The sequence below is a fragment of the Saimiri boliviensis genome, chromosome 1, assembly GCF_048565385.1.
Source record: "Saimiri boliviensis isolate mSaiBol1 chromosome 1, mSaiBol1.pri, whole genome shotgun sequence".
Classification (NCBI taxonomy): Eukaryota; Metazoa; Chordata; class Mammalia; order Primates; family Cebidae; genus Saimiri; species Saimiri boliviensis.
This window is the reverse complement of record NC_133449.1, coordinates 82,578,738-82,603,163: the sequence shown is the minus strand read 5'-3', so window position 1 is coordinate 82,603,163 and position 24,426 is coordinate 82,578,738. Positions and strand designations below refer to the sequence as shown.

The following is a 24,426-nucleotide window of genomic DNA, read 5'->3' as shown; positions in this document are numbered from 1 at the left end:
ACAATAGAAAGAGCAAACCATGGCCAGGTGCAGTGGCTCATGCCATGTTGGCCAGGCTGGTCTTGAACTCCTGACCTCAAGTGATCTGCCTGCCTTGGCCTCCCAAAGTGCTGGGATTACAGAGCTTGGCTCACTGCAACCTTTGCTTCCTGAATTCAAGCAATTCTCCTGCCTTAGCCTCCCAGGGAGCTGGAACTAGAGGCGTGGACTACCACGTCTGGCTAATTTTTTATAATTTTAGAAGAGATGGGGTTTCACCATGTTGGCCAGGCTGGTCTCGAACTCCTGGCCTCAAGTGCTCAGCCCACTTTGGCCTCCCAAAGTGCTGAAATTACTGGCATGAGCCACTGCACTCGGCTGCTATTTTCACTATTACAAACAATGCCATGATAAATAAATGTCTAAATCTATTGTATCATGTTCTGGTAATATAACTGATATCTAGTTATCTGAAATAACATATATAGCCAAAAAATACTGCCCACAGCCATATACTAGGAGAGGAGACACTAAAATAATTCTGAAGTTTAAAAGACCAGATTTATCTTCATGTTGATGAACTGGAGTCAATTTATAAATTAATATAAAGTAGTTCCAGCAAGGGAATAACTCATAAATGAATCAAGTTTTCCTAAATGAGAAATAAATTTTTTTTATTTTGTATTTTTAATTCCTTTATTCAGCCAGTATTTATTGAGTGTCAACAAAGCACCAGGCAGTGTTTCACAGCTAGGAATTCAGCAGTAAGATAGATAAGGTCCCTGGCTCCTTGGAGCTTATGATCTTGTAGGGGAGACAGACTATAAATAAATAATTTCAAATAATAAAAGAAGGAAGAAACCGGTGTAATCATTAGTGAGGTGGGCAGTGACATTTGGATACCAGTGGCTTCCTACAGTATTACCCTTAGGATAAAATCCAAGTTCCTTTACCTGCCCTATTAGTATCCTTCAGGAACCAAGGACTCTTGTTCTCCAACCAAACTTACTCTCTTCATGGCCCTGTCCTTTGCCCCATATGTCCATCCCCACTTCCATGAACTTGCTCCCCTACCTTAGGATCTTACATAATTCTCTACCCCTCCCTGCAGAACATCCTTCTGTATTACCCCCAATCCCCAAAACACATACATACTACCACTTTGATTCACTTGGCTATTAATCTTTCTTCAGTTTCAGGAAAGCTGTCCTGGATTCCCTTAAAATCAGTCAGATGCCATTTCTATGTTCTCCATAATACCATGCACTTCCTCCATCATGGTATTATCTTTCCACCACACTGCCTTACAGACTTCCTGTTTATATTCTGTCTGTTAGGCTGTAAGCTTGACAAGATCAGGAAACAAAATGTTCTCATTCCCCATTATCCCTCCTCCACCATATGCATTCAAGTGCGTAATACGGTTCCTAGCAGAGCAGCACGCAAACACGTATTTGCTGAATAATCAATAATCACTGAACAATAATCCAGTTGGTTCATAAGACACTGGACTTGTGGTATTCTCAAACCAGAACACAGCTAAGGTGATTGTTCCTTAGCATCTACAAAATGCCACTGAGTTACATAAACCAACTAAGATTATCATTCATTCATTTATATTAGATATTTAGTGATATGTTGACAAGTAACAAGGGTTCCTAGTCAAGCATTTCAGGTCTAGTATATGAGCCACTTCTACAGAGCAGAAAAGGCAGTGTGACAGAGGTGAGCACAATAGGCCACAGAAGGCCAGAGGGGCATCTCATTAGCCTGTGGAAGGGGGCAAGGAAACATCAGGGAAAACATCTAGTAAAACAAAATCTGGGGTAATGCTTAAGTTGTGCTGCATTTATTTCCTCAGTATTTGGAGGGCACTAATTGTTTGTCTGCCATTGTTCTAAACACTGGAGATACAGAACTGAACAAAACAAAGTCCCTAGTCTCATAGAGGTTATATTCAAGTAGAGACAGACAACACACAAGAGAAAAAAATAGGCCAGGCATGGTAGCTCACATCTGTAATCCCAGCACTTTGGAAAGCTAAGGCGGGTGTATCACTTGAGGTTAAGAGTTCGAGGTCAGCCTGACCAACATGGCAAAACCCAGTCTCTATTAAAAAATACAAAACTTAGCTGGGTGCAGTGGCTCACACCTGTAATCCCAGCTACTCAGGTGGCTGAGGTGTAAGAATCACTTGAACCAGGGAGGCGGAGGTTGCAGTTGGCTAAGATCGCACCACTGCACTCCAGCCTGGGTGACAGAGGAAGAATCTCTCCAAAAAAAAAAAAAAAAAAAGAAAAAGAAAAAGAAAAAATATACAGAAATATAATATGACTGATGAGGGTTAAGTTATACAAAGAAAAATAAAACAAGGTATGGGAGATAGAGAGTAAGAAAGGTGGGAGGATACTGTTTTTCATAAGGCAGTAAGTCAGGAAAGATGAAAGACCTCACTGATAAGGTGACATTTCAGAAATCTGAAAATAGCAGGTCATGTAGATTCATGGGAGAAGAGTAGTTAAGGCAAAGAGTAGCCAGTCCAAAGGCCTTAGGGTAGGACAGCACATTTGAGGAACAGCAAGAGGGCCCATGGGGCTAGAAGAGAATGAGAATGGGAGAGAAGAGATGAGATCAGAGAGCTAACTGCCAGATTATGTAGGATGTAGGGCCTAGAGGGCAGAACTACCATCGGCCCACGGGGGACTTCCGTGCGGTTTAGTAAAAGAGGTCCCTTTCTCTGGGCAGACTTGGCAAGAGGAACAAAACCGGACTGTGGCCTTTACTTGTTCCACAGTGCTGGAGCAAGAGCCTCACTCATAGGACTTTAGGCTTTCCTCTGAGTGAGATGCAAAGCCCTTCAAGGCCTGTGTGCAGAAGTGACAACTGACTCACATTTCAAAGAATTGTTCTTGCTGCTCTGTGGAAAGCACATTATAGGATGCAAGGGTGAAAGCTGGAAGTACTGCTAGGAGGCACTGCAATAATCAAGGCAAAAGATGATGGTGGCTTGAATCAGGGTGTAACAATGGAGGTAGTGGGAAGGGTTCTGCACATATTTTGAAAATAAAGCCAAGATGTGCCAAGGTACATAAGACGGGGGATACAAAAGAGCAGTCAAGAATGACCATGAAGTTTTTGGCCTCAGTCACTGGAGAAATGAAAACTGCCACATATAGATGGGAAGAGCAATTTCATGAGATTAAGAGTTTGGGGCCTGTCCATTAGAGATGCTGAGTAGATAGCTGGATATGTGAATATGAAGTTGAGGTAGGTGGCCTGAGTGACAGATAAGTTTATGAGTCATTTGCATATGAGGATACTTTAAAAGTTATTAAACAATATGAGATAACTAAGAAAATGCTAACAAAGCAGAGGCCCAGGGACTGGGCCTTGGGGATACTCCATGGTTAGAGGTCTGGCAGATCAAGAGGGGGCAGCAAAAGAGGCTGGAAAAGAGCCTCCAGGGTGGCAGAAAAGTGAAAGAGATGAAGTCAGGTAAAGAAAGGGTTTCAAAGGGAAATGGATGAGCAACTGTGTCAAATGCCGCTGTCAGATCAAATAAGATGAAATGACCATTTAATTTAGTAACATGGAGGTCGTCAGTGACCATCACAAGAGCTATCCCATCAGAATGGCGGGGACAGAAGCCTGACAGGAGTGTGTTCAGACAATGGAAGGGGAAGACTGGAGACACTGTTTGCAAACAGCTCTAGGAAATTTTGTTGTAAAGGTAAAGACTAGTTGACAGACTATGGGATGAAAAATGTTCCAAGAAGAAACAATTGGATTCTTCAGAAATGCCAAAACAGAGGAGAGTGTAAGTCAGGAAACTAAATTAGCTCGATTTACTGAAGAGCTAATTTAGAGTAGCTCTTTTAGAGTAGCTAATTTAGAGTAGAGTAATGTGTTTAGCAGATTAGGTTGTAAGGAAGGCAGAGGCTGAATGTCATTCTAAGAAATTTGTATCGTATCCTGAAGGTGAGATATTTTAAGTAGAATAATAACATAATCACTTTTACTTTTTAGAATGAGTATTTGGAGCCAATAGTCAAGGTAGGTTAGAAAGGAGGAAAGAATGGAGAGAGGAGTTAGACACTGAACCCCTACAAGGGAAAATTAAGGTCTGAATTTGGGGCTGGGGTCGCAGGCGGCAGAGGATGAATAAATAAATACAGAAGACATTAAGAGGGTACATCAGAAAGGACTCTGGTTCGTGGAGTGCAGAAAGGACAGGGGCAACTTGCTTCTAACTGGCCTCCTTGCCGGAAAAGCACCCCATCCATACTCCAAAAACTTCCTCTCAGATCCAACACTTCCAATGCCCAAAATTGAAACTTCTACAACTAAATAAGCATTCTACAAGTTTCTTTTCCGTAAGGCTTCATATGAAAATCTGAAAACTCCTGAGATTTTCAACATATTAGAGCGTGTCACACTAAGGAGTGACACACCAGACCCAGACTCTTCCCTAGGCTGGGGCTGGGAGAGACTTGGAGGTTGAAAGCAGGGAGGGGCTACAGGCAAGAAAGGGCTGAACCCCCGCTTCCGAAGATTTCACCTATTTTTCCGTTTGCCTGGAGCAGGCCACGCAGATTCCCTTCCCTTGGAAGCCCAGGGAGCGTCTGGTAGATCACTGATTCTGTACCCCTCATCGTTTCTACAAGTGGGTGAAGGACACCTTTCGCACCCCGCACTCTTTGCCCGCCCCTTAACCTTTCCCCCTAGTCACTTCCGGCCCGATCCCACGCTCGGGAAAGCGTTATTCCGCTTCATCCTCCCGCCGGTCCTCACCTGAATCCCTTTCTCCAAAGACCGACTCCAGTGCTTAGAGATAGTAACTAGGGAATCTGGGAAGTGCATCTTGGGACTAGTAGTCCAAGGTAGAAGAAAGCAGTGGAAAACTACAATTCCCAGAATACACTTCCATTTCCTCCCTCTTCCTGGGCCCCCATCGACCCACCTCCTTTTAAAGACTCTCTTAGCCACGTTGACTGTGCGGGAAAAGCCTTTTTAAAACATATTTTATGTTGTTTAAACCTACCATTTCGGAAGCATTCCGAAGGCTAAAGTGAGAAATAAGCCCAGGCTAGGGAGAGGAGAAACAAGGTTTACGTTCCAGTCTGGCACCGGGTTGGACAGTCGCTGAGACGGCAGTCGGGCATATGGTGTGGTCGCCTAAGGGGTGGGTCCTTCGGCGGGGGCGCTGGGAAACCCCGTGAGCCTACGCGGCGTTCTTCCTTTTCGATCCGCCATCTGCGGTGAGTGTCTCCTCTTCCCATGCTCTCGGGCAGGCGCCGTTTGCCTCGTGCATTTGTGTCCTCTGACCTAACCCGTCTCTTCCTTTTCCTCAGCCTCAGGTGGGGCCGCCATCAAAATGCAGATTTTCGTGAAAACCCTTACGGGGAAGACCATCACCCTCGAGGTACGGGTCAGGTGGTCCTGAGGAAGCTAGGGTTCAAATAAGGTCCTGAGGTGGATTTTGGCACTGGCGCTGCTTTCCAAGCCTTAGACCATGATTCTGAACGAATTTGGGTTCTGAAATTTAAGCCCTGAAATGAGGATCTTTTGCTGAGCAAAGGTCTAGAGCTGGTTTTTGGTGACCAGAGGCTGGGCCTTTTGCCCCTCGAGGGGTTCGGGCCAGTTAGCTAAAGCGGAGGAGCTGCGCCTGCCAGGAGGGAGCACATGTGGCCCTGCAGCCGCCGCCCGCCCTGGGCTGGGGAGATGAAGGTGCTCTCCGGGAGCAGACTTGGGAGGTTGCCCACTGGATAGGTAATCAGCTCCCTTGAGTAGCTTTCAGCCCTGCCGCCGGTTCGGTTCACTGGTAATTACCAGCTTGAATTAAACGAGTTCTCCTGTAGTTGCTTAATGTGTAACCAGCCTACTTTCATTTTAACACTTACAGGTTGAACCCTCAGATACGATAGAAAATGTAAAGGCCAAGATCCAGGATAAGGAAGGTAAATAATATTTTGTAGTTAAGAAAAATTAACCTGTGGAGACGTTAACCTACCAGTAGGCGCTAGGCATGTCTGCTCTTGGTGAGGCAGGGGAAGGGGTCAGATTGACAAAGCGTAATACTTGTGGAATAACACAGCAAACAAATGTTCATGATCCGGGAGCACAGTACCTAGATTGGAATCCTTGAGGTGTATTTCACTTGTGTGAATTTGGACACTTACTTATTTTGGGTGTGAGAGGGAGTCTGCTTTGTCGTCCAGGCTGGAGTGCAGTGGCGCGTCTCGGCTCACTGCAACTTTAGGCTCCCGAGTAACGGGGTTTACAGGCGTGCACCACCACGCCTCGCTAATTTTTTGTATTTGTAGTAGAGACTGGGTTTCACCGTGTTGACCAGGCTGTTTTCGAATTCCGGACCTCAAGTGATCTGCTCACCTCGGCCTCCCAAAGTGCTGGGATTACAGGCGTGAGGCGTGGCGCCCAGCCAAGTATTGGCATTAAGATTAAATGCAGTAAAATGTAATGTACAAAGATTGAGAACTATGTCCTGTAGTAAGGGCTTATTATCAGCCGTTATCATCATGTATTTGATTAAGGGATGTTACCTTTATAAATGTGGAGCACATCAGGCTTGGTGTGCTGTGACTCGATTTTTTTTTTTTTTTTTTCTCATTAGGAATTCCTCCTGATCAGCAAAGACTGATCTTTGCTGGCAAGCAACTGGAAGATGGACGTACTTTGTCTGACTACAACATTCAGAAGGTCTGTCTGGGGGAAGGAGCAGCCTCTTAAAATCTTATTTTGGAAATTTTTCATTCTACTGTTTTTGAGACTGGCTCTGGCTCCGTCACCCAGGTTGGAGTGAGTGGTGCAGTCACTGCAACCTTCACCTTTCAGGCTCAGGTGATCCTCCCACCTCAGCCTCCTATAATTGGGGCTAATTAGGCACATGCCTCCGTGCATGCCTAGGTTGGTCTCAAGACTCCTGGGCTAAAGTGATCTTCCTACCGTGGCCTCCCAGTGCTGGGGTTGCAGACGTGAGCCACTGCCTGCATTGTTTTCTGGACATTTGGACACAAGTGGGGAGAATGGGATTAGATTAGCAATAGCTTTTTGGGTGACTCCTATACTGATACTTGAAGCACTGCCATAGTTTCTTAAATGTATTTTGCAAGTTGCATCCCATGGTGTAATTCAATGCATTCTTTAATCTCCCTATAAACTGTTAGTTAAAAATCAGATACTTTATTGGGATAGAGGTAGCAAGATCCGATGCATGATATTGGTGTGCCCATTCTTAGTGCAGTCATGAAAGCTTGCTTTATTCTCTCTCCCATTAACAGGAGTCTACTCTTCATCTTGTGTTGAGACTTCGTGGTGGTGCTAAGAAAAGGAAGAAGAAGTCTTACACCACTCCCAAGAAGAATAAGCACAAGAGAAAGAAGGTTAAGCTGGCTGTTCTGAAATATTATAAGGTGAGCCAGTTAAAGTGATGGGCAGAATGTCAGCAAAGTCTTGGTTTATTTGGAAAACTTAATCTTTATAGTAACTTGTCAATATTTTCTTGGACTTAATTAAGCATCCAACATTATCCCACTTTTGTTTAAATGAAGTATTCTGGAAATGGGAAATTCAGACTTTCTGGGGTTTTTGTTTGATATTTGAAATCACTTATATAATAGGGCTCTGAGTTTAAAGTTAGGTCTGGGTTCAGGTCTTACCTTCGTTTACCACTTGGAAAGCTGGCCTTTAATGTTTGAAAGTCCCAAGACTTCTGAATGTTTTCATTGTAGTGATAACTGGTGAGAATTTAGGGTGCTTTGGTTTATAAGCACTAAAACTACCAGTATGATATAGCTAAAAACTTAAATATTTTGAGTCAGTTAAATTAGACTTCAGAATGTGTTGTAAAATTATCTTACAGCAAGTTTGTACTTTTCAGGTGGATGAGAATGGCAAAATTAGTCGCCTTCGTCGAGAGTGCCCTTCTGATGAATGTGGTGCTGGAGTGTTTATGGCAAGCCACTTTGACAGACATTATTGTGGCAAGTGTTGTCTGACTTACTGCTTCAACAAACCAGAAGACAAGTAACTGAGTTAATAAAAGACATGAACTAACATTTATTGTTGGATTATTGCAGTGCTTTAAAGAATGATTTTTAAGCACCAAATTGATGGTCATACCATTTCCTTTAGTAGTTCTGATGTCACTGTGTGAGTGTGCTTCTGGGGATTGTGTGACCCAATGGTTCTATATACCTGCCAGGTGCTAACTAATTGTAAAGGTCTGGATATTTTCAATTCATAATAACTTCTTAGGCTACCTATACTTTGGCAGAAGTTTATTTAATGTAAGTTGTCTAAATAGAAGCCAGTTTGTATTTCTATCCATTTCTGGACCTCAGCACAACAGACATTTAGGGATAGGTAAGTCTTTGTTGTGGGGTCTGTCACGTGATGAGTTCTGTCCCTTTCCTGCACCCATTCAATGGCCAGTAGTGCCTATCTCCTGTTTTCCTTTGAGAATCAAGGTTTGTGTGGTAAGTGTTCTCTTAAAGGCTAAAGTTGCCAACTCAAAAATGCATACTGGCTGGGATTGGTAGCTCATGCCTGTAATCCCAAAGCTTTGGGAGGATCACTTGCATCCAGGTCCAGGAGTTTAAGACCAGCCTGGGCACGATAGCAAGACCCCCATCTTCTGAGGGTAAAAAAAAGTTAGCCAGGTGTGGTCCCACTTACTGGGGAGGTTGAGGTAAAAGGATCCCTTTGAGCCCAGGAGTTACGATGTACTGCACTTCAGCCTGGACAACAGCAAGACCCTGTTTAAAAAAAAAAAAAATGCATCCTGAGTCTCGGTTTCAGTGGAAGGCTTGCTGTCTGTTGTACAACTCGGGAATTTAATGTTTGTTGATACAGGATGGATCCCTATAATGCAATGGTAACTTATTTGTACTGGTAACACTGAGACAGTTTGGTTTCAAGCAGGATTTGGGTATCGTATCTTTGGAGCTCAATTCAGGGAGAGGTGGTTCACTTGATAACACTCTTATTAAGGCACACTCTTTAAAGAAATCAGTGATGTGTAAGTAATTAACAATTCCCTTTTACTATATTGCCAGTCTTTCCATTCAAGGATTTCTAGTGGGAGAAGTCCTTAAGTAAGATTTCCTATTTCAGTAACACTTTTGACAATTTGTTCCCGTGTATAAATACATGTAGAACAACTTAGATACTTTTTGGCCAGTAGTAGTACATTTCTACCTTCAATAAAGCAACACATTGAGTTATTTACATTTTTAATGTAACTTTAAAATCCTGGATCCCAAGAAGTCTTGGCTTCAATGTGCTTTTCTTCATAACAAACAATTATATCTCCTACTTTCAATTCTATATTTTCTTCATCTAAACTGAGACCACAATCCATTCCAGTTTTGACAATTGAAATGTCATCTTTATGGTGTTTCAGTGAGGTTAATAAGCCTTAAAAAAATAATTTAAGGTTAGTATATTGAATAAATGACAAGTACCTACTAAACATTACATTGTATGGTGTTACCAGAAAATTACTCTGAAATTCTTAATTTTATGGTCCCCTCATGTTAAATGATGGGACTAAATACCAGGGGAACCCCCTCAAATATCTTAAATCTATTTCAAAGGTAGATGCCAACTTTTTTCTGAGGACAGGATAATACTCAGGACTTGAATGGGTAAAACCAACATAAACATCTCAGGCAAAGGGAGCCCATCAACTGTAGACAAGTTAGGAGTTATAGCAATAAATGGCCTGAGCTGAGATGGGCATGAAAGATGAACAGATTTCAGACGATTATATGGTCAACAGGTTTTGGATATACTATTATAGAAGGAGATTTTCATGTTGCTTACCCTTCCAAATTACATGTCCATTACGGATTAATTTAAAATTTTTTTGTTTTTCTAACTGTCCTTTTTGGACTCTGCAGCCAGCCACAGGAACTTTTTTCTTCCCTTCTGTTACAGAGAAAATAGCTAGTATAGACGCTTCACCTTTAGGAATAAGAAAACATTTAATGTGCAGAAAACTAAACTAAAGAGTCTGAGAAATGTGCAATTTCTGACATTCTGTAGTGTAAGGATTAAAGGTATGACCAAAATCCAAATTCACGCATAGAAAAAAGTCTGGGTTTCTTTAACTCCAACTTTATTTTCCTCACCAATATTAAGAATACAAAGGCATGAAACTCTTCAGCTATACTTTTTTTTTTTTTCTGAGATGGAGTCTCACTCTGTCATCCAGGCTGGAGTGCAGTGGCATAATCATAGCTCAATATACCCTCAAGCTCCTGGGCTCAAGCAGTCCTCCTGGATAGCTAAGACTACAGGTGTATGCCACCATGCCCAACTCATTTTTTTTTTAGCTTTTTTGTTTTGGAGGCTAGTCTTAAATTCTTGGCCTCAAGCGGTGTTCCTACCTCAGCATCCGGAAGTGCTGGGATGACACACATGAGCCACTGTGCCTGGCCTCGTTTTTCATCTTGCCATAAGTAATTTATATCTACTTAGGAGTAATAATTTTGAGTCTGGTTTATCTGCCCCCCTGCCCCCCTCAGATGGAGTTTCCTTCTTGTTGCCCAGACTGGAGTGCAATGGCTCCATCTCGGCTCACTGCAACCTCGTCTCCCGGGTTCAAGCAATTCTGCCTCAGCCTCCTGAGTAGCTGGGATTACAGGCATGCGCTACGATGCCTGGCTAATTTGTACTTTTAGTAGAGACAAGGTTTCTCCGTGTTGGATAGGCTGGTCTCAAACTCCCAACCTCAAGTGATCCCTCCACCTTGGCCTCCCAAAGTGCTGAGATTACAGGTGTGACCACCGTGCCTAGCTGAGTCTGTTTTTTTCACTGACTTAAAACATATTCCAATAATGAAGTAACACACACTAAAATGAACCAAATTTCTAGGGTGCTGTTTGTTAGTGTTATCTGACTGGTGTGTTTGCTTAATCCTAGAAGCCCACATATAACTCGGTTTTCCAAATTGCTCTTAGCACAAGAACATAAAAATGTCTGTACAATCATGTTGAACAGGTCAGAAAAAACTAAAATAATCTGTCACTTAGGCCAAAAATGCAAAATCAAATCTCACTGGAAACACTGGACAAATCCAAATTAAGGTACATTCCATAAAATAGCTGGCCAATATGCTTCAAAATGTCAAGGTCAAAAAAGAAAAAAATTGGCCAGGTATGGTGGCTCACACCTGTAATCCCAGCACTTTGAGAGGCCAAGGAGGGCAGATCATGAGGTCAGGAGTCTGAGGCCATCCTGGCCAACATGGTGAAACCTCGTGTCTACTAAAAATGCAAACAAAAATAGCTGGGCATGGTAGCACATGTCTGTAATCCCAGCTAATCGGGAGGCTAAGGCAGGAGAATGGCTTGAACCCAGGAGGCAGAGGTTGCAGTGAGCCGAGATTGCACCACTGCACTCCAGCCTGGTGACAGAGTAAGACTCCATCTCAAAGACAAAAATTGAAGAACTGTTCCAGATTAAATGGAACTAGAGAGAGATGACAACATGGATATATTATAATCCATGATCCTAGACTAGGGTAAAAAAGGATATTGTTGGGACAATGGACAAAATGTGAATATGGACTGTATATTAGATAACAGCATTGTATAAATAAATGTTAAATTTCCTGAGTTTGCTCAGTTCTATGGTTTTGTAAGATAGTATCCTTGTGCTAAGCAGATGTACATATTTCGAGGAAAATGGGCACAGTATCTCAAACATTCTCAAATGGTCCAGGGAAAAAAAATCGTGTGTATATGGAGCAGGACAAAAATGAGGCAAATAGGACAAAATGTAAACACCTGGTGAATTAAATAAAAGATACACAGGAATTCCTTGTATTTCCCTTGCAATTTTTTCTGGAAATTTAAAACTGTTATCGGGCCAGGCACAGTGGCTCACACCTGTAATCCCAGCACTTTGGGAGGCTGAGGTGTGCAGATCACCCAAGGTCAGGAGTTCAAGACCAGCCTGGCCAACATGGTGAAACATTGTTTCTACTAAAAATACAAAAATTAGCCAGGTGTGATGGTTGGCACCTGTAATCCCAGCTATTTTGGGAGGCAGGAGAATTACTTGAACCTAGGAGGCGGAGGCTGCAGTGAGTCGAGATTGTGCCATTGCTCTCCAGCCTGGGCAACAAGAGCAAAACTCCGTCTTAAAAGAAAAAAAAAAAAGAACTATTATTAAAATTAAAAGTTAACAAAAATATCTTCATGGGGAGGAAAAAAGAACAGATAAGGTGACTTAACCAATTTTAAATAAACTCGGTCTTTACTCTGGCCACAATATACTAAACACAATTTTTTTTTTTTTAAGAGACGGGGTTTCACCATGTTGACCAGGGTGTTTTGATCTCTTGACCTGGTGATCCACCCACCTCGGCCCCCCAAAGTGCTGGGATTATAGGCGTGAGCCACTATGCTCGGCCAAAAACAATATTTTTAAATATTATATATGTATTTTTCTTTTTGTTTGAGATGGGAGTCTCGCTCTGTCGCCCAGGCTGGAGTGCAGTGGCATGACCTTCACCTCCCAGCTTCTAGCAATTCTGCCTCAGCCTCCTGAGCAGCTGGGATTACAGGTGCATGCTACCATGCTTGGCTAATTTTTGTATTTTTAGTAGAGATGGGGTTTCACCATGTTGGTCAGGCTGGTCTCAAACTCCTGACCTGGTGATCCGTCTGCCTTGGACTCCCAAAGTGCTGGGATTACAAGCATGAGCCACCACACCAGCTGTATTTAATATTTGATATTTAAATGTAAATTTTCCTCTTGTGGTAGACTTCTCTGCCAGCCCCACGACAAAGTCAACAGCTCTTTCCATGACATTGTTCATAATCTTTATGCTTTCCATGATAACATAATCTGTTATAATTATTTGTTCCTATCTAAACTTGAGGGCAAGTTCTTAATTCTTTATTTGCCTTTGTATCCTCAAAGCATAGGCACAATGTGTTACACAGGGCAGGTGTTTACGTAAGAAGTTACAGTGGATTCTCATGGTAGTCATTTTTTTCTAGAACACAGGATATATCTTTCAACATGGAAAACAGTTCCTCTAAACTTCTCTTTCAAGTGCTATTTAAAGCAACTAAGATACTAATTTTTAAAAGTAACATTCAGTCATAACTCACCTACTGGGTGCTCTTCCACAGCACAGGGTAATCTGCTGCTCAGTTCTTCTTGCAAATCTTCAACAAGATGGTAAATTATTTTGTGAAGTTTAATTTTTACTCCTTTTTTTGCAGCTGACTGTTGGATAACATTGCCCGCATTCACATTAAAGCCATATATAACACCTAGCAAAGAGAAATATCAATGAAGTAGCATAAAGATTATATTATAATAATTTGTGTTTCAAGCAGAAACTTGAATCTAAATTGTTTTATTTTCTAAATTAAATTAAAATAGCAATTACAGGCCAGGCACAGTGGCTCACGCCTGTAATCCCAGCACTTTGGGAGGCCGAGGTGGGTGGATCACCTGAGGTCAGGAGTTCGAAATCAGCCTGGCCAATGTGGTGAAACCCGTCTCTACTAACAACACAAAATTAGCCAGGTGTGGTGGTGGACGCCTGTAATTCTAGCTACTTGGGAGGCTGAGGCAGGAGAATCACTTGAACCTGAGGCTGAGGTTCCAGTGAGCCAAGATGGCGCCACTGCACTCCAGCCTGGACAAAAAGAGCAAAACCCCATCAAAAAAAAAAAAAAAAGCAATTAGAGGAGATAAGGTCTATGATACTTTTCTCACCAAAACTAGTAAATCTTCCAATTGATGAAAGAATTTTATAAATTATATTGTGGCTTAACAAAGAAAATATCTTTGTAATTTTAAATCCATTTAAGGAACAGTAAGTAATAAGGAACGTGTAAGGCAGTACGCTAACAAAATTTGATTTTTATACCAGAGAAATAAGAACACCAAGAATGACCAGGGCTGAAATATGCTTCATTCTAGTAACAATTATATTATTAAATTATAATCTTATTGTCTACCATTTCTGTGGTTTGTACTCAGGTATTCAGATGGCCAAAAGATGCTAAAAAATTGTGACTTACAGGGGTGGAGGGAAAGATAGTGACTTAATTGGTAAAGTTCAAGAGTTATTTTTAAGAAGCAAGTTTCATGGAGCTGACCATTTTACCAGAAAAACAAGTAATGTATTTAATTGTAAATACTCTGGGAGGAAAAAAAAAGCAAAACACTCTTGCCTTAAACAAAATGTATGAAAAAAAATTAATCCAAATAGTTCAATCAAGAGAAAAACACAATGACCTTGAAAGTCCTATCATTAAGAAGTCATTCTTAATGGTAGGTCAGGCATAGTGGCTCACACCTATCTATAATTCCAGCACTCTGGAAGGCCGAGGTGGGCGGATCACCTGAGTGAGGTCAGGAGTTTGAGACCAGCCTGGCTAACATGATGAAACCCCATCTCTACTGAAAATAAAAAAGTTAGCCAGGTGTGGTGGCAGATGCCTATAATCCCAGCTACTGGGGAGGCTGGGGCAGGAGAATTGCTTGAACCTGGGAAGCATAGGTGGCAGTGAGCCAAAATCACACCATTGCACTCCAGCCTGGGTGACAAAAGAAAAATTCCATCTTAAGAAAAAAAAGAAGTCATTCAATTGGCCGGGTGCAATGGCTCATGCCTATACTCCAAGTACTTGGGAGGCCAAGGCAGATGGACCACCTAGGTCAGGAATTCAAGACCAGCCTGGCCAACATAATGAAACCCTGTCTCTACCAATAAAAAATTAGCCAGGCATGGTGGCACACACCTGTAATCCAGTTATTTGGCGGAGACTGACGCAGGAGAATCCCTTGAACCTGAGAGGCAGAGGCTGCAGTGAGCTGAGATCATGCCACTGCACTCCAGCCTGGGCGACAGAGTGAGTCTCTCTCAAAAAAAGAAAAAGTCATTCAATACACTGTCTACATTACAGCATAGTGCTAGGGCAGTCAGTGCCTACCAAATACTTTTAATCAATCAGTTAGATGTCACTTCTATCCTTTTCAGTACTAGAGGTGACATTTAACTCTAATCAAGTCAGGATTTCAAAGAGTATCTTTCCTAAATGATTCATAATCACTCAACAATGTTGTTGTTTTACTAGGTGTTCGATCATCACTCAACAGTGTTGTTGTTTTACTAGGTGTTCGATCATCACTCAACAGTGTTGTTGTTTTACTAGGTGTTCGACCATGCAACAGTCATGAATCCCCCTTTTAGTGTATCATAAGTTCAACTAATAAAGACAGTTCCTTGCCTTCTAGGCCTGTAAAGCTAAAAGGACCTTTTGCTCTAAAAAGATATGACGTTTGAAGTTATCAATTACTAAAGATAGGTAGCCAAAAGTAAAAGATGAAGGAAAGAACCAAATAGGCTGATTACAGTGTTAGAAACATTCAGAAGTCTAATGAAAGACAGGAGAATCAACCTTGGGATGGTAAAGAACTAGGAGGAGTAGGGAAAGGGGGCAGTAATGGTACTTTAAAAAAACAAAAGATAGAGAAACAAACAAACAAACAAAAAAAGGAGAAACATGACCAGGTCTTGAAATAGTTCCCCAAAATTGCAATACAACCACAACAAATGGAGCTATGGCCACAATACTGCACATCCTATTCGTTTCAACTGCTAGCTGGGACTGGACTATGGCAGGAAGGATGATGCTGATGGGAGTAAATGTCAGGTGTGACAAGCCAAGCAACAACACAGAAGCAGATGGTTCAGTGTTATTTGGAGAACAGAGATTAACAAGAAGAAATGGAATCCTTACCACAAAATGTTTCAGCAAGGTTAACATCATTTGCACTTATATCACCCACTCCAAAATGTATTAATTCTAGTTCACATTCATGTGAAGCATCATAGGTATCTATGATGTTCAAAATGGCCTCAACAGAACCATCAACATCACCTAAATACAAAAAAAGTTTACAATTGTTGGGTCTTAAGAATTAGACATCAGCAGACATAAAAATGACAATAATTTAAAGCCATGATAGGAATGTCATTTACCACTAAATCCACTTTTATTTAGGCTTAGCATTACAAATACTTACTTGACTTAATAGCATTAATCAGCCAAACATACATTTACAACAAAATCAGCAAGAAATATGTTGACTAAGAATATCTCTTCTAAAATACTGAAATAATTTTCATGTAAATGTAAAGGGCCAAACTAATCATGAGAATTAAAAAAACACATATTCAAAGAATGAACTGTAAAGTAAAATCTTTAAAAACATACCTTTAATAATCACAGGAAGTACATTTGAATCTCTTTCCATTTTCTCTTTTGGCCTTAAGAATGTTTGTCCTTTTCCTTCTAAATACTTTCGATATGCTCTCTCCTTCCACTGCATGTTGCCATACTTCTCACGGGCTTTCCAATGTGCTGCTTGGTGTTCCTTTCGCTTTTCTTCAATTATTTTCATATCCTCTTGACTTTTCTCCTGTTCTTGTTCATACTTCCTCCAGTCAACAACTTCACGTGCCCTTTGCTTTACAGGGGAAAAATGCATTATTTAATGAAATAGATACCAGTAACTGCTAGATTAAAGCCTTTATGTTTTCCCCCATTAGGAAACTAGCTTAACTCACGTAAGAAACAACTACTTTTATAAGTTTTAAGAAACATGTAAAATTTTGAGAGCTTTGAAATGATTTAAAAAATCTTATTCCCCACCAAAATTCTATAGTCTAAGGCTAACATAGCACAACTTGCCCCCTCACAACCCCTTATAATCTAAATTATTTGTTAACATTAAAACACATATTTGGTATAACACTGTAAATTGACATTTAAAATCATTATATTATATCTAATATATAGGAATTAAGCTTGATATACCTCAGATTCGACTTCAAGAATTTCTTCTCCTGCCGAAGGAAGGTTTCTCCAGCCTGTAATTCCCACTGGCATGCTGGGATAGGCCTCATCAATTGTTTTTCCATTTTCATCAAACATTAAGCGAACTTTTGCCCAACTTTTTCCAGCAACCAGAACAGAGCCTTTTCTTAAAGTTCCTCTTTGAATTATAGCTGTAGTAACAGGACTGAATCAAAATAAAAGTATATTTTAATGTCATAATCAAGATGTAATTGTACTTTAAGTAGAGCAAAGATATCTTTATGAAGTTTAAATTATATAAACATGTGTGTACACAAGGTTAATTCCACCACTTCTCAACTTCTTAAGCAGTTTTTCATACTATAAAAACATTTCAAAGCTGGGTGCAGTGGCATACCCACAATCCCAGCTATTCAGCAGGCTAAGGCAAGAGAATCACTTGAGCCCATGAATTCAAAGTCAGCCTATCAAGATCTTTTAAAAAAAATTTTATTTGCAATACCAAGAGGTGGAAGCAACCCAAATGTCCATCAAGACAAATGGACATTACTTCCAAAGAAAATGTAGATTTTACAAACAAAGGAATATTATAGAGTCTTTAAAAAGAAGAAAATTGGCAGATGTATGTGGTGGCTCATGCCTGTAATCCCAACACTTTGGGAAGCTGAGGCAGGTGGATTACCTGAGGTCAGGAGTTCGAGACCAGCCTGGCCAACATAAAACCCCATCGCTACTAGAAATACAAAAAGCAGCCAGGTGTGGTGGCATGTGCCTATAGTCCCAGCTACTCAAGAGGCTGAGACAGGAGAATTGCTTGAACTTGGGAGGCAGAGGTTGCAGTGGGGCGAGATCGCACCACTGCACTCCAGCCTGGGTGACAGAGGGAGACTCGATTTCAGAAAAAATAAAATAAAAAATAAATTTTTTAAAAAAGAAATTCTGTCACAGGCTACAGCATGAATGTAACTCTAGAACATTATGCAAAATGAAACAAACCAGTTATCAAAGCATACATACTGCATGATTCCACTCATATGAAGTATGTAAAGTATGCACAAATTAAAAACAGAAAACAGGGCCAGGCATGGTGGCTCACACGTGTAATCCTAGCATTTTGGGAGGCCAAGGTGGGTGGATCACAGAGGTCAGGAGTCTGATACTGGCATGACCAACATGGCAAAACCCCATCTCCACTAAAAATACAAAAATTAGCCAGGCATGGTGGCAGACGCGTGTAATCCCAGCTACTTGTGAGGCTGAGACAAGAGAATCACTTGAACCCAGGGGGATGGAGGCTGCAGTGAGCCAAGATGGAGGCCACTTCACTCCAGCCTGGGCAAAAAAGTGAAACTCCGTCTCAAAAACAGCAACAACAACAATAGAAAACAGAAAGGTAGTTGCCAAGGGCTTGGGACAGGGACAAGGAGATACTAGTGTTTAACAGGTATAGAGTTTAAAGTGTTCTGACAGAATCTTAACCCACTTTCTATGCCACTGTCCATCTACTAAGGAATTACTCACAGTTGTTAGAGAGTATAAAGCAATGAGAAAACCTCTCTTGCAGCTACATAGGAAAATTCAAGAACACCACTTCAAAGACCTTTCTGCATATTATATTAATGGGCAAGGTCATAAAGAATTTACAAACCCTAAAACGCAACTATTGGTATTTCATTCTAATTTATGTTATCTATAAGATTTTACCAATTCAGTTGAGTCAGTGCGGGGGAAAAAAAATCAAGCAAATTTAACTACTTATGTCATCTAAATATGGCTACTAGATGTATACAGATAGTTGTTACGGTCTACTGATAATAACTGCATTTTTGTGTTCTTGTGTTAGTACAAACAATAATATACTTTTTAAAACAAATGCTTTGAAAATATTGTTCATGAATTAATAATAACATGCAACAAAAATAATATATAATCAAGTCACAAAAACCACGAAACAAATTAAAAAGGCAAGCATTTTAAGAGTCCTACCCTCTTCCTTTGTCTGTGAAAGACTCTATTACTGTTCCTTCCACTGGACCAGTTGGATCTGCTTTCAGTTCTAACATTTCTGCAAGAGCAATTGTTGCTTCTGCCAAAGCCATCAGATTATCACCCTTTAACAATAACAAATGTTGTTAATACACATTAATAAATACTATCTATAAATCACCCTTTAACAATAACAAATGTTGTTAATACACATTAATAAATACTATCTATAAATGAAATGCCAAGGACAGAAAGTCACATAATCTATGCAAGTTATATTACACTTTTCCCGTTAAGCATTAAAAGCATGATTATCCAATTTAAAAAAAAAAAAAGGTAGGGAGGGAGGGGAAAACAAAAGAAAAAAGATAATGGGAAGAATGGAAGGGAGGGAGGGATCAACAAGAAAACCTGAGCCACAGACAGATCTTGTACGGAACAAGTGGCTACTTTTTTTAAAGGATGACCACTGGTGGTGCTTGTTACTAACCCTTTCATAAACACATGCTTCATTCATTTTCTTTCTTCTCCATCTATCTCTACAATTGTGTTTGCTTCCTCTTGCTTTCTTTTTTTAAGTTCTATCCAACTGAACAAGATTGCACATCTATTATTTCATTTGATCCACTCAAGAATCCTATAAAGTAAATCAAGCTACCCTTATTAAATAAATGAGGAGAAAAAGTACTAACTAGAGATTCAAGCTCTAAGCTGTACTTTGTAACCACCCAGCTGTGTGGCCTTAAAAAAAAAAAAATCACCTCATTTCCCTGAATCTCCTTATCTCAACTGTAAAATGAAAAAGCTGAAGTAGGTGATTCTTTTATCTTTCATGGTCTGTGTTTACTATGTTCTCTAGGGCTCCAAGATCACACAGCTGATTAACTGGTGATGGAACTGGAACTGATAGGCAAGGAATTTTTCCACTCCTTGTATCAGCTAAGAGATTGCTCACAGTTGTTAACGAGTATAAAACAACAAAGGCCAAGCACTGTGGCTCATCCCTGTAATCCCAGCACTTTGGGAGGTTGAGACAGGCAGATCACTTGAGGTTAGGAGTTCAAGACAGCCTGGCCAACATGGTGAAAGCCTGTCTCCACTGAAAATACAAAAAATTAGCTGGGTGTGGTGGTGACACATGCCTGTAATCCCAGCTATTTGGGACGCTGAGGCAGGAAAATCGCTTGAACCCGGACGTGGAGGTTGCAGTGTGAGCCAAGATTGCACCACTGCACTCCAGGCTGGGAGACAGAGCAAGACTTTGTTTCAAAAAATAAAAAAATAAAACAATAAACAACTTAAAAAAATAAAAAAGAATTGACTACATACTTTGCTTACCCACCCACTTATTCCTAGTATTTATTCCAGTTTACAAAATGCTGTTCCAAAAAGCAGAACTGGAGTTGTTTCCTTGCATAAAGTAATCCTTTACATATCTTGGAAAAGAAGACCTCATCTCACCACCCTGCTTCTCTCTTCCAATCTCCTCCATTCCCTTGGAATCCTCTCGGACATGCCTCCAAATCTGCCTAAGCAGTTTTACATCTACCTGCTCATCTGATGTTATCTAGCCAGAAAAGGTGGTCAACCCTTCAAATATTTTAATTAATTAATTAATTTAAGACAAGGTCTCACTTGGTGCAGTGGCATCATCTCAACTCACTGTAACCTCCACCTCCCTGGTTCAAGTGGTCCTCCAACCTCAGCCTCTCCTAAAGCTAGGACTACAGGCACCTGCCACCAAGCCAGGCTAATTTTCATGTTTTCGTAGAGATGAGGTCTCACCACGTGGCTCAAGCTGGTCTTGAACTCCTGGGCTCAAGGGTGCCAACCACCTCAGCATCCCGAAGTGCTAATATTGTAAGCGTGAGTCACTGCACCTGGCCAAATATTTTAATCTTATTGTAGTAAACTTAACATTTGGCATTCAGAGTGCAGTAACAATTGAGGTATAGTGCAGAAAATAACAAAGTAAGGTAGCATTTTATAAATTTCAGAGAAAAAGATGCACAGTTTTACCATTTGGAGGCATAATTTCTAGGTATCCTGGAAGTAACACATTTAGGAAAAGTAAAGATAAAATGAGATTTAATTGGAGGAAGGTGGTAGAGTAACACATCATCCCTTCAGTGAATAATCAGAAGAAAGAAGAAAGGCTATTTATAAACAAACTTTGTAGTATAGGTGGACAAAAACGAAACAGTTACTTAGCAGCAACCTCTATAGGATAAGAGAACTGGAAAATGGTGACATGAGGCAAGTAATGAGTTCCGTTGGTGTTTATATATTCAAGCAAGAATAATCGGTAATTTTAAAGCAAATGAAATTCATCATAAATAACATTTTAAAACATATAGCAATTTAATCCACAGAAACATACAGTCAATCAATAACAAAATCAACCTAAACATTTAATCTTGATATTCATAAAATTTTTGTTTAAATCTCTTAAATGTTGTAAGGCCTGTTTTCCACTTGTAAGAGGCATGAAATACAAGCACTTTTTTATTAACAACTGGATTTAATTTCTGCTTAAAAGTCTTTGCTGAGGCATAGTGGCTCACACTTATAATCCCAGGGCTTTGGGAGGCTGAGGTGGGATGACGGCTTGAGGCCAGGTGTTCAAGACCAGCCAAAGCAACATAGTGAGACCCTATCCCTATTAAAAAAAATGTTAAAATTAGCTAGGCATGGGGTGGCACCTGCCTGTAGCTCCAGCTACTCAAAACGCTGAGGTGGGAGGACAACTTGAGCTTTGGAGGTCAAGGCTGCAGTGAGCTGTGATCGCATCTCTTTATTCTACTATTTCCCTATCCCTACATCATTCACCACTTATTCTCTTCCTAAGTATCTCATAATAAAAAATGTATTCCATTAAGAGTTGACTCCACACTGATCAGCTGGTGACTGACCTCTCTGAGCCTAACTCCTAATATGCCAAACCAAGATAATACCATCTTTGCCTGGTACCCAGAAAACTTGTTGAAAACAACAAAATATGTACATCAAAATGTTCTTTAGATGTAATGTACTGTGTGCATTATGTACAGCATTCCCATCCAGGCATATTCATATGAGGTCCCCATATTTACCGTAAGTGCAGAGACAGGCACTGCCTGAATATCACCTCCATAATCTTCACACACCAAATCATAAGCCAGTAGTTCTTTTTTCACTTTCTCAGGATCAGCCTCAGCTTTGTCACATTTATTTATGGCAAGGACAATAGGAACTGAAAGAAACAGAGTTAAAAAGAGTGAAAATGATGATAGCTTCAATTCCAGGTATTCATAGTAAAAGACACCAACTTTCTCTTCTGGCTTTCTCTTTACTCAGCGGATGTTTTTATCTAACAAAAAGGCCAAAAAGACCCATTTCAGAGTCATACCACCCTGCTCTTCTCTCTACACGTAGAGAAATCCAAATGCAAGATACAAGATATTAAAAGTATAATTATAAGCAGATTCTGAATGAATAACAGACACCTGAGCTTACCAAAAAAACAATATAGTTGGGCTAGCTGTGGTAGCCCATGCCTATAATCCTACCACTTCAGGAAGCTGAGGCAGGTGGATCACCTGAGATTAGGAGTTTGAGACCAGCCTGGCCAACATGGAGAAACCCCATCTCTACTAAAAATACAAAAATTAGCCAGGCATGGTGGCGCCTGTCATCCCAGCTACTTGTGAGGCTGAGGCAGGAGAATCGTTTGAACTGTGAAGGCAGAGGTTGCAGTGAGCCGACATCGCACCACTGCACTCCAGCCTAGGTGACAGAGCCAGATCTCAAAAAAAAAAAAACAAAAAAAAAAAACTGTTTTTTAATCCCTAGGTATACTAGTAGATTAGTTTCAGGACCCCCACCACTGCCTATACCAAAATCTCAGCATACTCAAGTCTTGCAGCCAGCCCTGCAGAACCGTGTGTACAAAAAGTCATGTAAGAAAGTCTCAAATTCTGTGAATACTGTATTTTTTATCTATGCTTGATTGAAAAAAGGGTGTGTTAAGTGGACCCACACAGTTCAAACCCATGATGTCCAAGGGTCAACTGTATTTTGGGTAGAAAAAGGTCTATCTTTAACCTAAAAGCAAGATTAGTAAGTACACTGGAGATAAAAAAAATCATAACAAGATTCTAATTCAATACTGTTATATCATTTGCCTCTTCTTTCCAGGGTTTATTAACTCATTGTTAAAACCCAACATTTCATCCTAGGTTGAAACTAAATACCATTATCACAAATTTTCCTTTAGGATTTATATTATTTATTGATACACCTAGCTCAGTGACCAACACATGGTAGGTTCTCAATAAATGTTTACTTAATGAATGAACCAAGTAATCTTTTAATCTACTTGTTATCACTAGACATATCCTCTTTTTAGAGAAATCACACAGAATTCTACGAGATAATTCTGTGGCTGCATTTCATCATCTCTGCAATTTTCTGAGATATCAAAGGAACAGAAATTTTAAAAGATACAAACAAGTTTTGCAATCCACGACCTACTATTATGAAAAAGTACATTCTGGCCAGGCACAGTGGCTCACACCTGTAATCTCACATCTTTGGGAGGCTCAGGCGGACGGATCACCTGAGGTCAGAAGTTCAAGACCAGCCTGACCAATATGAAGAAACCCCATCTAAAAATATAAAATTAGCCAGGTGTGGTGTCACATGCCTGTAATCCAGCTACTCAGGAGGTTGGGCAGGAGAATTGCTTGAACCCAGGAGGCAGAGACTGCAATGAGCTGAGATCACGCCATGGCACTCCAGCCTGGGTGACAAGAAAAAAACTCTGTCTCAAAAAAAAAAAAAAAAGAAAAGAAAAAGTACATTCCTTGCTGATGAGCTGGAACATAACAGGTACCAAGAAAAGAGGTGTACAAAGCCTGATATAATGAATTTATCCTATCTCAACCAATTGCTTTGTAATGGGATCCCTGGTAAATTTATCCCTGTCTTCTTGTCATGTATTCCCTAGAACCATTAAATACATAGTATATCACACAAAGGCAGTTTTGAGGAATTAAAAAGGAAAGAGAGTAACACTGGAAGCTAGCAGATCCAAATTCCAAATGCAGACATATTGAAAATTAGCTGTATAATTGTATATAATTAGGGAGAGTTCTGGCTGCTGTCTGAGTCTTAGCTTTCATTTCTGTAAAATGAAAGAAGTGGAGCAGTTCAGTAATTCTCAACCTTTTTAAAATCTTGCCAGTAAATCTGGGGGCAATATGACACACTTCATTGGGTACATTTTCTCAGCAAGGGTAGGTGTATGGTCATTTCAGAATAAGAATGAATGTACAGAAAGTGTAAGTATATGTGCAGGTATTTATTATTACAATTTTTAAAAGAAAAATATGGGAGAAGATGGTTAAGTGATTTTCCAAAAGTTTCAATTTTATACCTTTGATCAGGTAAGAACTTATTTAAAGCAGAAAAAGAGAAAGTTTCTCTTTAGAGATGAATTCCAGATAATAAATGAACAGGAAATAACAATATAACCACTATGCAACTCCTAATGAATTTAGGTGATTGGTACATAGAATTTCATTTTTCTCTTCTTACTTTTGTATCT

General features: G+C 40.3%; 3 protein-coding genes across 12 annotated transcripts in view; 1 reads left to right on the top strand and 2 right to left on the bottom strand.

Moving 5' to 3' along the window:
- The window catches only part of CLHC1 (clathrin heavy chain linker domain containing 1), a 65,200-nt gene extending 60,347 nt beyond the window's left edge, over window positions 1–4,853 (bottom strand). For 2 of the 3 annotated variants that reach the window (XM_074400112.1, XM_074400120.1), the window contains exon 1: window positions 4,771–4,838. The gene's annotated coding sequence lies outside the window, so the exon portion shown is untranslated. Of the gene's footprint in view, window positions 1–4,770 lie in introns of all 3 variants that reach the window. The other variant, XM_074400113.1, reaches the window with a different exon arrangement.
- Window positions 4,854–5,139: 286 nt separating this feature from the next.
- Window positions 5,140–8,054, top strand: RPS27A (ribosomal protein S27a). The gene is made up of 6 exons (XM_010333594.2): window positions 5,140–5,237; window positions 5,331–5,401; window positions 5,882–5,936; window positions 6,611–6,696; window positions 7,278–7,409; window positions 7,877–8,054. The coding sequence occupies exons 2-6, from the start codon at window positions 5,354–5,356 to the stop codon at window positions 8,024–8,026; spliced, it is 471 nt and encodes a 156-aa protein (XP_010331896.1). The 5' UTR covers window positions 5,140–5,237; window positions 5,331–5,353; the 3' UTR covers window positions 8,027–8,054.
- A 1,159-nt stretch (window positions 8,055–9,213) lies between these two features.
- MTIF2 (mitochondrial translational initiation factor 2) overlaps window positions 9,214–24,426 on the bottom strand; it is a 30,600-nt gene continuing 15,387 nt past the window's right edge. For 7 of the 8 annotated variants that reach the window (XM_039461684.2, XM_039461687.2, XM_074400006.1 and 4 more), the window contains 8 exons: window positions 21,932–22,071; window positions 18,840–18,964; window positions 16,854–17,058; window positions 16,251–16,503; window positions 15,774–15,914; window positions 13,125–13,289; window positions 9,823–9,963; window positions 9,214–9,414 (listed from right to left, as the gene is read on the bottom strand). In XM_039461684.2, coding sequence (XP_039317618.2) covers window positions 9,242–9,414; window positions 9,823–9,963; window positions 13,125–13,289; window positions 15,774–15,914; window positions 16,251–16,503; window positions 16,854–17,058; window positions 18,840–18,964; window positions 21,932–22,071 — 1,343 coding nt within the window. In that variant the 3' untranslated portion in view covers window positions 9,214–9,241. The remainder of the gene's footprint in view (window positions 9,415–9,822; window positions 9,964–13,124; window positions 13,290–15,773; window positions 15,915–16,250; window positions 16,504–16,853; window positions 17,059–18,839; window positions 18,965–21,931; window positions 22,072–24,426) is intronic. The other variant, XM_039461691.2, reaches the window with a different exon arrangement.